The sequence below is a fragment of the Pseudorasbora parva genome, chromosome 10, assembly GCF_024679245.1.
Source record: "Pseudorasbora parva isolate DD20220531a chromosome 10, ASM2467924v1, whole genome shotgun sequence".
NCBI classification, from domain to species: domain Eukaryota; kingdom Metazoa; phylum Chordata; class Actinopteri; order Cypriniformes; family Gobionidae; genus Pseudorasbora; species Pseudorasbora parva.
The window spans coordinates 10,882,112-10,897,137 of record NC_090181.1 but is presented as its reverse complement, the minus strand read 5'-3'; the positions used below and the strand labels follow the sequence as shown (position 1 = coordinate 10,897,137).

General features: G+C 35.4%; 1 protein-coding gene across 4 annotated transcripts in view; it reads left to right on the top strand.

The window, feature by feature from the left end:
- The window catches only part of msrab (methionine sulfoxide reductase Ab), a 57,824-nt gene that overhangs the window by 41,677 nt on the left and 1,121 nt on the right, over positions 1-15,026 (top strand). For all 4 annotated transcript variants that reach the window (XM_067455156.1, XM_067455154.1, XM_067455153.1 and 1 more), the window contains one exon: positions 6,456-6,562. In XM_067455156.1, coding sequence (XP_067311257.1) covers positions 6,456-6,562 — 107 coding nt within the window. The remainder of the gene's footprint in view (positions 1-6,455; positions 6,563-15,026) is intronic.

The window sequence follows — 15,026 nt, the reverse complement described above, 5'->3', positions numbered from 1 at the left end:
AGATTCTGACACATGATTGACATTTTGTATGACCGTGAAAATGTAGCTTTTGGAAGACATTGAGAAATCACTGGCTTCACAGTGCAGCCACACTTCTGATGTTCACCATTTTCATTTTAAGAGCTAGCTCACCTAAAAATAAAAATTGTGTGATTATTTACTCAAACAGATTCACTTTAAAAGTTATCCATATGATTTGTGTCCTGTGTATTACTAATAAATGGCCCATTTCAAAATTATATACCGCTTTAAAAATTGAAAGCAGTGAATTTAGACATCACATCATTATAATACACAATTGTTTTTAATTTATGAGATTTTCCAAAGAATAGATTTAACTGTATTATTCAATAGTACTGTTTTATAAAGTGATAGAATTAAATATCATTAACCAAAACTGAAATAAAACCGAAATATATCTCACAAAAAAAGAAACTGATAATCAATTTGGTATTTAAGGATATTCTATTTTGAGTACTAATGAACTCAAATAAACTGTCATTTTATGGAAAAGATCTAGGAAGATTTTGTATTATAGAAAAATTATATTTTTGTTTATTTTGATAAATAAATAAAAAATTCTTCAGTAAATATATTGGCATTAAAATATTTCATCAATATTATCATAATTTTCTCACCCTTTCTTTGGAACACAATAGAATTGTTTTTAGATATTTAATATATTGGTAACCATTGACAGTAACCAATGAAAACTAGCCTTTGGGCTAATTTGGGTACATTTACATTCATGAATTTTGATTAATGTACACTGTCCCTTTTTAAATAAATACATACAAAGCAGACACGTTTCAAAATATCTTATTTTGTGTTGTGCAGAAGAAAGAAAGTCATACAGGTTTGGAACAAAATGAAGGTGAATAAACAATGACACAATTCCATTTTTTTATTTTTCTATTTGTACTGTCCCTTTAAGTAACATCTGTGTTACTTGTTACCTGAGAACTACTGTCCTCAAGCCCTTTCCCTTTTCATCCACTCTTCCAAATCTTTTTTTCTCAGCTTTTTCCTCGTCAGCTCACCAGGAGAAGACACATAAGGGCTGATTTTTGAAATGTCTGGATTGATCAAAACAGCCTTGTCAGGATGCGCGCGCTTTCGCATGCGTGTACAGCTTATTCACTCATAGTAAATCTTTCCTTTCTTCCCTCCTTCTAAAGCAAAGGGTGACGCTTCTTGACCTCTGCATTAACAGAAATAGTTTTCCTGCGGGAGATCCATGTTATGGGGAGAGAGAGACTGCGTGTGACATTTATAGAGTCAGCTTCTGCCCAGCTCTCCGCTCCCACCCTGTTTGTGCGCTGCTGACAACACATCTGCGGCGTTCTCCACTCACGGTTCATGTGCGGTGTGTGTGTTGAGAGGAGAGATTCTGTATATTATTCAGCATGAACAGCGAGGATCATCAATAATAACTAAGCACTATGATGGAGGCTTTAAAAAGAAGTGCTCCACTGTCTCGGGTGGAGTACATTGAGTGCTGACTGTTTCCTTTTTTGATTTTAACTCCTTTTTTACTCGTGAGAAGAGGTCGTTTTTAAAAAATGATTTTGACTTTACAATGGCCCTAAAAGTATATGGGCACTTCACTTTAAAATGCCCTTAAATAACCAAATTTCCAGTTTCCACAGAAATATTAAACAACACAGCTGTTTTTAACATTGGTGGTAATGTTTCTTGAGCACCAAATCAGCTTATTAGAATGATTTCTGAAGTATCACGGGACACTGAAGACTGGAGTAATGATGCTAAAATTCAACTTTGATCACAGGAATAAGTTACATTTTAAAATATATTCACATAGAATATATTATAAAGAAAAGCTATTTCAAATTGTAATAATATTTTACAGCTATTATTAACAATGTTAGGGTACAACAGGGCTAAACGGTGCCGTGGGTGGAAAGGTGCCTTTGATTTGATATTCCTCTAAACCACTAGATGCCACAAAAACTTGCCTCATCACTTTCCAAAACATCCGCTATTCAAGATGCATGTGGAAATTTGTCTGATCTTTGATGCAATCTCTGGCAGCAGTGCAACATTGATTATGCACTCATATTTGATGTGTTTTTTTAAATGTTGAAGATTTAAGTAACAAATGAGAATTCATCCAATTAATGTTTATATTTTGAGACAGGCCTTCTTAAGGATTTTCAATTTTGTTCAAGCTAATTAAAGCAACAGAGTTTTTGAATAATGGAAGAATATTTACTAGTATAGTATTTGGTGTAAAAGTTCACCTGCTGTTGGGGCAAAAGGCACAATAAATAACATAAAAATAAAGAGCTGGATGACTTTTACATTTGTTGACATGACATGGTTAGATTCAGAAAATATATTAAGTTGGGTGTCCACCTTAGAGATAAAACCCATAATAATACCCTACATGAGAGAGCATTTAAAGGCATTTGCAGGCGTTTTGAGTTGATTAGCTGATTAGATTGGCATCAGGTGTCTTCAGTACTGAACCTTTTCACAATATTCTAATTTTCTGAGATACTGAATTTGGGATTTTCCTTAGTTGTCAGTTATAATCATCAAAATTAAAACAACATTGTTTTGAACAACTTTATTCTTTATTTTACTGTATTGTCCTCATCTTCACAATACCTACAGAACTTCTTTTAAATGGGTGCAGGTCCACATTAATACTGCCTGGCCTTTAAAATAGGCTGTATTTATGCAAATTTGGGTAAATATTAATGATCCCAACTGTTACATCACAGTCGGTGTTAAGTTGAGATTCACCCGTGTTTAGTCTTTTTTTAAGCACAAGGTTTACATAGGAAACAATGGTGTTTGAGGCTTATGGCATGTCTGTTCCATGTACAGAACTCTTATTATTCAACTATTCCAAAGTAAACATAGTTTTTCATTCTAGGGCACCTTTAGCATTATTAATAAAAACATAAATACTGTGTGCCTTTTGCCCCATACCCCCTTGCCACCTCATAAGTCACCTTTATAAGATTATTAAAGGGGGGGTGAAACTCTCAGTTTCAGTCAATCTCATGTCAATCTTGAGTACCTATACAGTAGAGTAGTATTGCTTCCTTCATATCTCTGAAAAGTCTAGTTTTATTATATTTATAAAAGAAATATGGGCTGTACCGAGTCTTTCTGGAAAAAACCGAGCGTCTGGAGGCGTATCGTGTGGGCGGAGCTAAAGAATGACGAGCGCGCAAAGCGGTGACGTCCTCAAGCGTGGAGAAACCCATGACTATCGAGCTCAGCTAATAGATATGTGACCCCGTCTGTGAAACCCCGGCTAAAGTCGCAAAATTTAATTATGAGATTTTGATCGTCAAAGTGCCATAGCCATAAAAATGACGAAAATAGGTAATTTGTGTTTATTGCTGTAAATGATCAATTATACCAAGGGGTTTGCGGTACAATACTCAATTTTTAAGTCATAACATTATAATTACTGAAATTAGTGATTTTATGGACACTACACTTTATACTTTTGCACAAAAAAAATATCGGATGCGGGCTCCCTAAACATCGATTTTAATCATCTCAGGGGGTTTTCATCACAACAACACCAGCTGATTCGTATGATAGATCGGTTCAGGAACTTATTTTTTTTACCATTAGGAAGAGAAAGACATTAATTTCAAACGGCATGAGCTGCAAACAGGTCATTGCGACTTTAGCCGGGTTCAGATGTCTGGCGAGATATTTTCGTGTCATCGCCAATATTTTAATATTTTCTTCTTTGTTTTGTAGCTCAACATTGTGCCAATAATAACCATCTTAATTTAAAGTCATATTAGGCCTGCTATGTGTCAATATAAAACATATTGTGGATGGTGGTGCGTCAGATTAATGGAGTGTTTCCCAACCGGGGTGTGCGGGGTGCCGCGTAAAGGTTTCAGCACAGACTTTGCATCGCGGTTCATCTCACATCTGATGACGCATCTTTAATATAGGTGTAACTTGAAAATAATGCTTTATGTATGTTTCTGTCGATGGATTCACGTGCTTGCTCCTCAGTTATACATTACAACAACAGCGATAATAAAAGAAAACGTGGGCAAACGGTCTCTCTTAGTAAACTTTGTTTAATGCATGTGAGTGCTGCCGTATCTTCGAATATGAATACGGGTGTAGAGCCAGAAGACTCGATTGAGAACTCATGTGCGATCGCGATGTGAGAGGATGTGTATCTGTGCGGTCATCCGAAAGCGCGCACATGCACGTCTCAGTGCGCAACTATTGAGTTCTCTTTCAAGTCCTGCGCTTGAACGGACAAACTCACACAAGAAGTTGCCGATGTCAACATGTCCCTCTTGATGAGTATCCAAGCAGACAGTCTGAATACGCCTTAAGTTAACATACAGTCGAGAAAGCGATAAGGGTCTTAAAGGAGCAGTGGCCTATAGGCCTACTGCTGTCTGTTAATGTTAAAAAGATAAGGAATCACTCACTGCTCTTGATTGAATAGCTTTTGTAAATTTAATAAGGATTAATATTTAATTTAAACAGTTAAATATGCAGTCATTTTTCATTTGATTACTTTATTCAATTTATTTACCTAAAACTAATGTTAGACCTACCTGAAAAGCAAAGAAAAAAGCATTATTTTATTATCTTTGCTCAATAGTAATTATTTGTGCTGCTGCTTGTATTTAAGTTATTTGTTCTTTTCTTTATTTTTATTTGACAGTAGTCCTTTTTTCCATGAACATAGCAAATACCGAACCAAACAGAAACCGTGAACCTGAAACTGTGAACCTAAAACCGAATCGTGAGCAATCTCTAACGTTACACCCCTAGCGTAACATATGCGAGGGGGTGCCATAAAATGTAGAACATTTTCAAAGTGCGCCATGACTGAAAAAAGGTTGGGAAACACTGGATTGATGAATTAAGTTATCTAGGCTATTTGGCATGGCAGCGCTTAAACGCGGGCAGGAACAGAAAATAGCTGATTGCTTAAACAGCTTTTCCGATATTAATCTCGGTGGAATTACCCCGAATAATGATATAACCGGGTTTATTGAAGAAAATGCAGGTTTGGAAACACATGAGGGTAAATAAATGTTGACAGAATTTTCATTTTTGGGTGAACTATCCCTCTTTTTTTTCTTCTCTTTTTTTACTCCAGTATTGTACTTAATGTTACATAGTAGCCCAGTAAAATAATTTAAGTTAGAGATTTTCTACTGAAATGTAATATATTAATAATTTATATGTTAATGACTTTTTCCATGGATATTTAATTTTATTAATAAAGTTATACAAATAATTTCAATTAATTGACATGGGAATTGTTGCTACAATCAAGCTCTTGTACCCCAATTCGTTTGAATGTTTTTGTGCTTTTTGGACATACGCATCATAATAAATAAGCCTGTTTTACAAACCTTTAAGAATTTTCCCATAAATGTGTCATATATCACTGAAAATGGGAGAATCTCGGCTTTAATGTGGTATATGGCTCATATGCAGGATAATTATGCATCAAATGTGTTGCAATTTTAAAAATAAGCTTGTGTTTACATTGGAATTTCTCAAAACATGATTTTCTGAGCACGAAATTCAGCAAATCTTTAACATAGCCATACTCAGTTAATATAAGAGATATCAAGGTAATATTTTAACAGAATGTTCTTTACATTATGTAGAATGATTTTATGTAGAAAACAGTTAATCACAAAAAAAATGCATGAAACAGCATTAACCACCCCACCCCCACCCCACCCTGTGTACCCTATTACTTTCACTGTAGTTATGAAAAGACTAATGCATCCTTTGTTAGGATAAAGAAATTAAAAAAAAAAAAAAAACAACAAAAAATAAAAAACATTAAAACATCTTACCAGACTTTTGAACGGTATGGAATTCTATTCAAAATGCAGATGTATGTGTTGTGTGGTTGTCGAACGTTACTGGGTCATGTCCATATTAAGTTCTGTGTACACCTGTGTTAACTTTTGGGGAACTGACTTGAAAAATCCATTGCAAAAATCTTAGAATGTTTGATTTGATATTGTGGTCTTTGCTGTGGCATTCAGATTGATGACATACAGACCTCAGGGTCACAAGGAAAGTCAGTGACTGCCGCTTTGGCTTTGTAGGATCGGCCAATCAGAACGCAGTGTTTTGGCCTTTGAAGAAAGAGAGAGAGCTACAGAAGGCACCACACGATAGAGAGTGCACAGCAAGATGGCCGACATCCAGTTCTGCTGAAAGACAAATGAGAGAGACAGTGAAAGGAAATTCACTGTGGAGGTTAAATGACAAGAATATACTGAAACACAAATAGGTTTCTATATATTAACAAGGGACACCAGAGCAAAATCGAACGTTGCTTGCTAATGTTAGAAACATCATTGGAAAGATTATCATATTCAGTGTGTCTAAGATGACTGCAAATTCTTGCGTTTTTAAAGGAGTCTAAAGCATTTATATGTGTGTGTATTTTTTAGGAATGGCACAGGGGAATGACCATGGCACACAGTATCGGTCTGCCATCTATACCTACAGCCCAGAACAGCAAGAGCTGGCAATGATGAGCAAGCATATGTACCAGGAGGTGCAGTATCTCGAAACACACATAAACTTTACATTGAATTGTCTTGTTTTTATGAGTTAATGATGTTATTACCCCTAACAGTAGCCCCTTCAAACCCTTCATTAAGATTGAAATATTATTAATTATTACTTACTATGTTTAAGATTTTACTTAGCTAAAATGAGGATATATCATAGACTTTTTATTGTTTTTATATAAAGTTATATATAGTTACTGTACAAAAAGCCCTACAAGAGTATTTTTAGCATTTTTAGAAATTATTTATATTAAAAAAAACTATATTGATTGTTCCCAGGGGGAGATTTTGCTGACTTCAGGGGACAGCTTTTTACATACAGTGCTTATTTATGGTTTATGTCATTTTCTAAATGATAGAGGATTTCTGATCAAATAAATGCAGCCTTGGTGAGACTTCTTACAAAAGTATGAAAAAAATTGTATCAACCCCAAATGGAAATGTACATGAATGCATTATTAAATTTAATTCAGAAAATATAACCTCAAATTTATCCAATGATTTGCTTTTCTTCCCTATCACATCTCCTTAAGCTCTTCTATCTTATTTCCAACCTCTCTTTTCTATTCTTTGCCACTCTCAAACTGTCAAACCCTGACCGCCCACACCTGTCAGAAAGATTTGTTTGTGGATGCTCATGAATGCTGCTCATCTGGTTGTCTGGACTGTTAGCCCTGTCGAACTAGCGTGATGATGCTTTGTTTTGTGAGATGTAGGAGCTTGGGTAAACCATTACTGTGGTACCCTTTGCTCCTCATGTCATCTGTCTTGCTTCTAGGGCTCAGATGTGATTTGGGTAAAAGGGGAAGGAGGCGGTGGCAGGGAGGTTGAGTGACCCCTCTTGGCCTTGGCCTTGTGCGCATCAGGGGTGAAAGGTCAGGCTTGCGGGAGGCAGCTGTGGTTAAAGGGACGCAATCAGATCAGTGGACCGAAACGGATGTGCTGTTGATGGCCCCAGTGACCTCACAAGCTGAACTGAAAACACACACAGATTTAGTGAGGACGAAGTGGTTGCACCCCACAAACTGCATGTCAGCAGGGGTTAAACTGGACCAGAATGCTGCAAAGGCAGCCTAACATATATATATATATATATATATATATATATATATATATATGTTATATATATATGTGTGTGTGTGTGTGTGTGTGTGTGTGTGTGTGTGTGTGTGTGTGTGTGTGTGTGTGTGTGTGTGTTAGGCTGCCGTTGAAAAAACGGATGCTGCATTACTTGCGTTAAATTTGCGTCAACTTGCGTTTGTGCATAATTTATATATATAAAAAAAAATTATATATATATATATATATATATATATATATATATATATATATATATATATATATATTATGCACAAACGCAAGTTTTGGCGCAAATTTAACGCAAGTAATGCAGCATCCGTTTTTTTCGTCATCCTTTGGCTGGCGTTACATTAAGGTTGCATGATTAACCGATTTTTTAGTATTTTTTTATTCAAAGCTCTGTGATCTGTAAATGCTGCTCCATCTGAAAGCCAGAATCTCGCGCAGAAATTTCAAATATGTCCTGCAGAAGTACGATAATGCATGTTGTTCCAGGAAATCCCTATGGGCATCTTGCTATTTGTAGCTGGGGGAAAAAAACAGAAAATGTTAATGTTTTGATTAAACATGATTAATAAACACACGACTGCGACACTATATTGTTTATCAGAGTTCTTCAATGCTTCACAGATATTTTTATGATAATAAAGTATATTTATACATCAATGCTAATCGAAAAAGCCTTTATCACAGTATAGAATACTATGAAATATGTTGTGTGCCTTATTCTGTGTAAGAAGCCACATCATCTCTCAGAAGGATGCTCAACTGTAGTTGTGAATTGAGTTTGGAGTAAAAACGTGTTATTAAATGTTGTCTTTTGGACAAGAGGTTATTTATTATTTATTTATTTTTAATGTTATGTTATGAGCGACTCAAACTCGCGTTGCTTTCGGATGGGGCAGCGTGTACTAATGATCACAGAGCCATGCTTCACTGCACATAAAAACTAATCGCAGCGATTTTGGGTTAATTGCATTTAATTGTGCAGCCCTAGTTACATTATATAATCACGCTCTTATTCATGCAAACACTTTTAAAACATTCAAGCGCAGTAAGACACAAAGAGAACACAGTGCTGTACTGGCACTCGCCTATGAATCTGCAGGTCTTAAAGTGACAGCAGTCTAATAAACCTACAGCTGTCTGTGATTAATGTTAATCAAAGAACAAATGGCAGAGAAAATCACTCACTTCTCTCGACTGAATCACCTTTGTAGCTTTAATAAGGATTAATCTATATTAAATGTATAATATCTGCAGTGAAGACTGAAGTGTTTGATCATTTAATTCAATTTCTGTATACATCCTGCCTGTTAGACCTTAATGAAAAACTTAAAGCACTGTTTACAAGGTTACATGGATGAAAACAATAACTTTTTGTGCATTATGTCAGGGCAAGTTCACATCTAAACCAGTCTGACTGGCCAATAGAAAAAAAAAATAGCCCTGATACAGTCTGTACAGTCTTCAATAGAAGGGCACAGGTAAATGTGACAATTATTACAACAATGGATTTATGTGAAGATTGTTTTAAGTTCACTTAAATTAAAAGTTTTTATATATTTTAAAGCCTAATAAATGTTTCAATTAATATATTTTAATAAAATTGTAATGCTGAAAGGCTAGGAAATTTCATAGAGACATCAGTATTGGTATCGGTGATACTGGGTGATTTTACTGTGATTTTCATTAAAAAGATGCCAAAATATTTAAAATATAGGCTTTGTTGTTTCAACATTAATTTGGTGATTAAATATAAAACTAGTTAGTACATTTAGATTGACAGCACAGCACTAATATATATATATACTTTCAGGATTCTGAATAAAATGTTCAAAATAACAGCATTTATTATTTTTATAAATTGAATGTGTCCTTAATTTACAAAAAAAACCAGATCAACTTTATCTTAGGTTGCCATAACTACTGAGTACTTGAATTTAAATTAATAATTTAATATAACACACTTATTGTGTACGTACATGCTTTTACATTGTACTTACATTTTAAATATTACCTGCATGTAATTACATTTGTAATTAATTTCTGTAGTTACATTTATAATTATTACACCATTGACACTTCCCTTACACCTAACCCTACCCTTAAACTTACCCACACCACCACACCTGTCCCTAACTCGTATCCACCTCAATGTCAGCAAGCAAAGGTGTGTAATACAATATGAACACAATAAGTACATTGCATTTATTTTATGATGTAAGTACATAGTAGTTAAGGCCACTTAATATAAAGTGGGTCCAAAAAACGATTAAGTTGCCTATATAATAATTAATAGGTGGTGTTGTTTGTGTAAATAATATTACTAATAATTAATTCTACGGCATGTGAACATTGTACAGTAGCTGAAATGACCTGAAACCTAAATGCCTTTTGTATGGAACGAATGGCTCTATATTGCATGAAATCAATTTTATATATGTTTATTAAAAGGGCGACACATCTCCTAGATTTTGTAGCTTTTCTCTGCAGTTGATGCTTCTCTCCTGATCCTTCTCTCTGTGAAGGCAGAGCCAATCTGAAGTGGTTTCGAAGAACGGCTTGGTTACATAAGCAGCAGTTGATGAGATTAGTCATGTTAGCCCAGTCTTGTTAAAATATTGAGGTGTGCTTGTGTGTTTGCGTCCGTCATACTATGGAAAAGCGCAACTGATTGTCTCGCAGTGGAGAGTGTGAATTTAAAGAGGGACGCAGAAATGAAAGACAGACAGACATGATGAGTGTGAAGAGATTGATGAGGCCTTTTTGAGGACTCTTCTCTCAGGTCAAATCCAGTGATGAATCAGACACCGACATCACATGCGAATGGGAAATGAATTATTAGCACCCGTTGAGAGTTGCACTCCATCAGAGTCTCCCAAAACTCTGCCATCAGTGAGGGCAGTCAGGGAGAAGGAAAAGCAGGAGTGAGAGAGGAAGAAAACACTCTTTTAAGCGCTGTGGCTGAGAAGGGGAGGGGGTGCTGTAATAAAATGTAGGAATTTGCAGAACATCAAAGAGTTTTTATTCAGTAGTGAAAGAGAGCGAGACGCAGGAAGATAGTAGAGGTACAATTCTGCTGCAGTGAAGCACTTTCTCAGAGGAGTTATTTTGGGGATTTGAATGGAAGTTTATGAATTTGCTTTGTTTATCTGCTTGTGTTATGCTGCAGACATCAACATTTTATTTTTATCTTTTATTTTGTGGGTATGCTATGTTATTTTCGTGGCCCACATTAAAGGGACTTTAAAATGAAAATTTCCTGATAATTTACTCAGCCCCATCTCATCCAAGATCCACCATTCCAGGATTTCACATAATGTACTGCAATTGCAACCGACGGGTTGAAGGTCCAAATCAATGCAGTTTCAAAGGGCTTCAGAGGCTCTGCAAGATCCCAGATGAGGAATAGGGTCGTATCTAGCGAAAGCATCTGTCATTCTCAAGAAAAAATAAGCATTTATATACTTTTCAAACCTAAACTGCTCATCTTGCGCTGCTCTGCGTCGTGCCACGGATTGCGTAATCACGTCGGAAGCAAAGTGCGAGGACTACAAACTCCATCTTCAATTCTTTGTTGTTCAAATTCATCTGACATCATTCTTTAAACTTTTTTTTGTTAAAGGACATTTGTATTAGTATTCGCACGAAGGTTTTATAAACACAGGCACGGTACTTCTGTCTACGTCTAGCGTGACCTTTCCGACGTAACTGTCATCCCTGGTGTCACAGAGCAGCGCAAGATGAGCAATATAGGTTATAAAGTATATCGATTTTTATTTTTATTTTTGAAAATGGCAGATGGTTTCATTAGATAAGACTGTGTTTCTCAGCTGGGCTCGCGCAGAGCCTCTGAAGCCCTTCAAAACCCTTTGAAATTGCATTAATTTGGACCTTCAATATTTGAAAATGAAAACTGTTATATGGAGAAAAATCCTGAAATGTTTTCCTCGAAAGCCTAATTTCTTTTCCACTTAAGAAAGACATGAACATCTTTGATGGGAGGGGGGTGATTAAATTATTATTTTGAAATGAACTAAACCTTAAAAGAATGTGGAGAGAGAGAGAAAAATGCACAAATTGGATGAAAAAAATTTTTTTTTTGTCAAAATTTACAGTCTGTATTATAATATTTATATTTTTCGCCTTTGTTACAAATCAATGCTATTGTTATTCCCACTTTTATTAAGATTTCACCAGAAAAGGTTTTAGAATTGACATTATTAATTATATTAATGTTAAAAACGTTATTTTTAATTTTTGTTGTATATGTGTAACTTTTTTTTAATTCAGTTTTTGCCATGAAGAGACAGATGCTGACTGGCCTGGTTCAAACAGACTCTCGTACGTTTCATTTACAGTTACAGAGTGGAAATGGAAAATGAAAATTAAACAGACATACATAGGAGGGCGGAGCTAGGCTAGATAATATGGCATTAAATACAATTTACTGATACTGTTATTCCCACTTAAAAATGTTTATCAAAAACTTGTATCAAAATAAAATGTTTAATTTTAAGATTTAAATGTAAAAAGCATTTTTATTACGGTTAATGAACAGACCATATTGATGTAGCACCCTCATGTGCCTAAAAACTCAATTAAAAAGTTTTATATAAAACCAGTTTTCACATTCCAATAAATATCAATTTTTTTCTGGTTGGAATATCCTGTTTTATTGTGAAATATGTCCGTTTATAGATACAAAATGCATTTTGAATGCTGTTTGGCTCTGACTTTAAGAATTTTTATAATTTCGACCATGTTAGCAGTTTCTGATATTGAAAAGAGCCTAAAGGGATATTAGTAATTGACCTAAATAGACAGGGTTTTCTTCCAGAATGCTAATCGTTAACTCAGGTTTCCAAAAGCGCTCCATCTAAAAACAAAACCTCTCTCTTCTCTGTTCCATGTCATGTAATCTCAAACACATAGACGCTCATGCTCTCACACTTTGATCTGACTCCTCTCACAGGTCACATGACCCTCCGCTGTCTTATTCCCTCTCACAAAATGCAGGAACACCCAAGTATGACAAAATGGATTCCTGACTATATCTCATGCACACAGACACACACACACACACACACACACACACACACACACACACACACACACACACACACACACACACACACACACACACTCTCTCTTGCTTACATGCAAACTAAATATGCGTCGAGATGTGCATAAAAGAATACCCTTGGCCTTTACATGTTTTTTTTCTTTTCTTTTTTTGTTTTTTTCTGTTGTCTGTTTTTATGTTTAGCCTAAAGTGAATCACATTTGTTGTTGTTGTGTGTGTGTGTGTGTGTGTGTGTGTGTGTGTGTGTGTGTGTGTGTGTGTGTGTGTGTGTGTGTGTGTGTGTGTGTGTGTGTGTGTGTGTGTGTGTGTGTGTGTGTGTGTGTGTGTGTGTGTGTGTGTGTGTGTGTGTGTGTGTGTAATATCACACCTACACATGCTTTTCTATTTGTGCAGCAGAACTATACAGCTTCTGATATATATGGAAGATGCTGTAGCTTTTAGCAGAGACTCTAAACAAGAAACGATAAGCTAGACAGCTAAGCTAAAATGCTGTCACGATTTCTATATTCAGGTATTTTGCAGAATAGCTTTTTAGTTCATAGAAAGAGCTGCATTAATATTTATTATTTATGTTGTCATTTTAAAAGTAGGACAAGCTGTTGCAGTTAAACAGTACACAGGGACTGTGTGTGTTAGCGTGCACATGTGCAGGTTTGTGACTGTGTGTGTAAATAAATCTTATAAAGTGAGTTTGTGCCAGAGAGCTGCAGAGAAACCCAAATTAAATTCAATCTGAAGGGAAAATGAGGGAATTCTGGTTATGAAACATCGATTATGAAGACAGTATATACACCAGAAAATAGTTTGACTAATAATAACATGAGCATGAGCGTTGAGGATGCAGAAACACTTAGTGACATTAGTTGAGTCATCAGAGTCACATGAAGCATATTCAGATATGCAAATGCTTATGTAATATATTTCTCTCTCTCTCTCTCTCTCTCTCTCTCTCTCTCTCTCTCTCTCTCTCTCTCTCTCTCTCTCTCTCTCTCTCTCTCTCTCTCTCTGTCTCTGTCTCTTTTTGCTTGACTGTCCACAGAAATGTTCTCCTCCACCAGAGAGACACAGACCACCGAGCTTTGACAGTGCCAACTTTCTGACACCACACACACACACACACACACACACACATTCATGTGTGCGCACACAATTTCCCCAAATGTGCAATTCCTCTGCCTTTAATGTACACAATATATTTTTAACAATTGAAGGTTCATAAACAGTGGCCAACAGTAAATACCTTTTTTCTATTGGCCCATTCAGGCCAGTATTTTAGATTTGTACTTGACTTGCCAATATGGGCCAGTCATAATTATTTTTATTTTTTTAGAAACAATATTTTTATTTGTGTCAGAAGTATTGATTAATTAGTTAAGAACAAGGATAACCGATGTGCTCTATAGAACAACAAAAATGTAGATTTTTTGCATTTTTATTTTTTTGTTTTATTTTATGAACTATTTTAATGTTAATGTTAGTGGATTCTGGTAATTAAAAGGGCAGCTTAATAATCTTAAATATATTAATAACTGGCCTAAATGAACAGAACATTTTTTAAATGATTATCATTATTACCAAACAGCATTTTATTTAGGATTAATTGTAATTACAATTATTATTATAAATAGCATTGTAAATAAATCATAATTAAATTTTACTTTTCTCACACACTGTTTTTAATTGTTCTAATCAAGTCTCCTCTTTATGCACACCTGGCAAAATGTTTAAAAAAATGTTTATTTTTTTAATAAAAAAAATATTAATTTCACAGGGAGATATTTTTAGTGCAAAGTATATGGGGAATGTTGGCTTTATCTTTGTTTATGTTTATGTCCAGGCTGTTGTCAGGATAGTATGGTGCACAAGCAGCCTCTTTTGTTAGAAGAGGAGTAAATGCAACAGACTTCTGTCACCACCTAGTGGCTGAGATCTGAAACTACAATTCAAAAAGGACCGTTGTGATGGCCAGCACAATAATTCTTTCCTCTTTTTTTCTGAGCTTTAGAAATACTGTGATTGATGCGCAAAGGTGTTTTGCTCTCTATGTTTGTTCCAGTACTGCCTAAAGTAGTTTTCTGCTGTGACCCCTAGAGGGAGACAGAACTTCATTCATGTCCCTTTTAAAGCGTTTTGGACATTCTGCCTGACTTTAACATCACACACACAAGAAAGTGTTATTTCATTTCAAACCGAGTTGCTTCTCCCGAGTCGGCAATTACATTTATCCTCTTGATATCAGTAATGTGTCATCATTTACCATCTCTTTCTCTGCTCTTCTT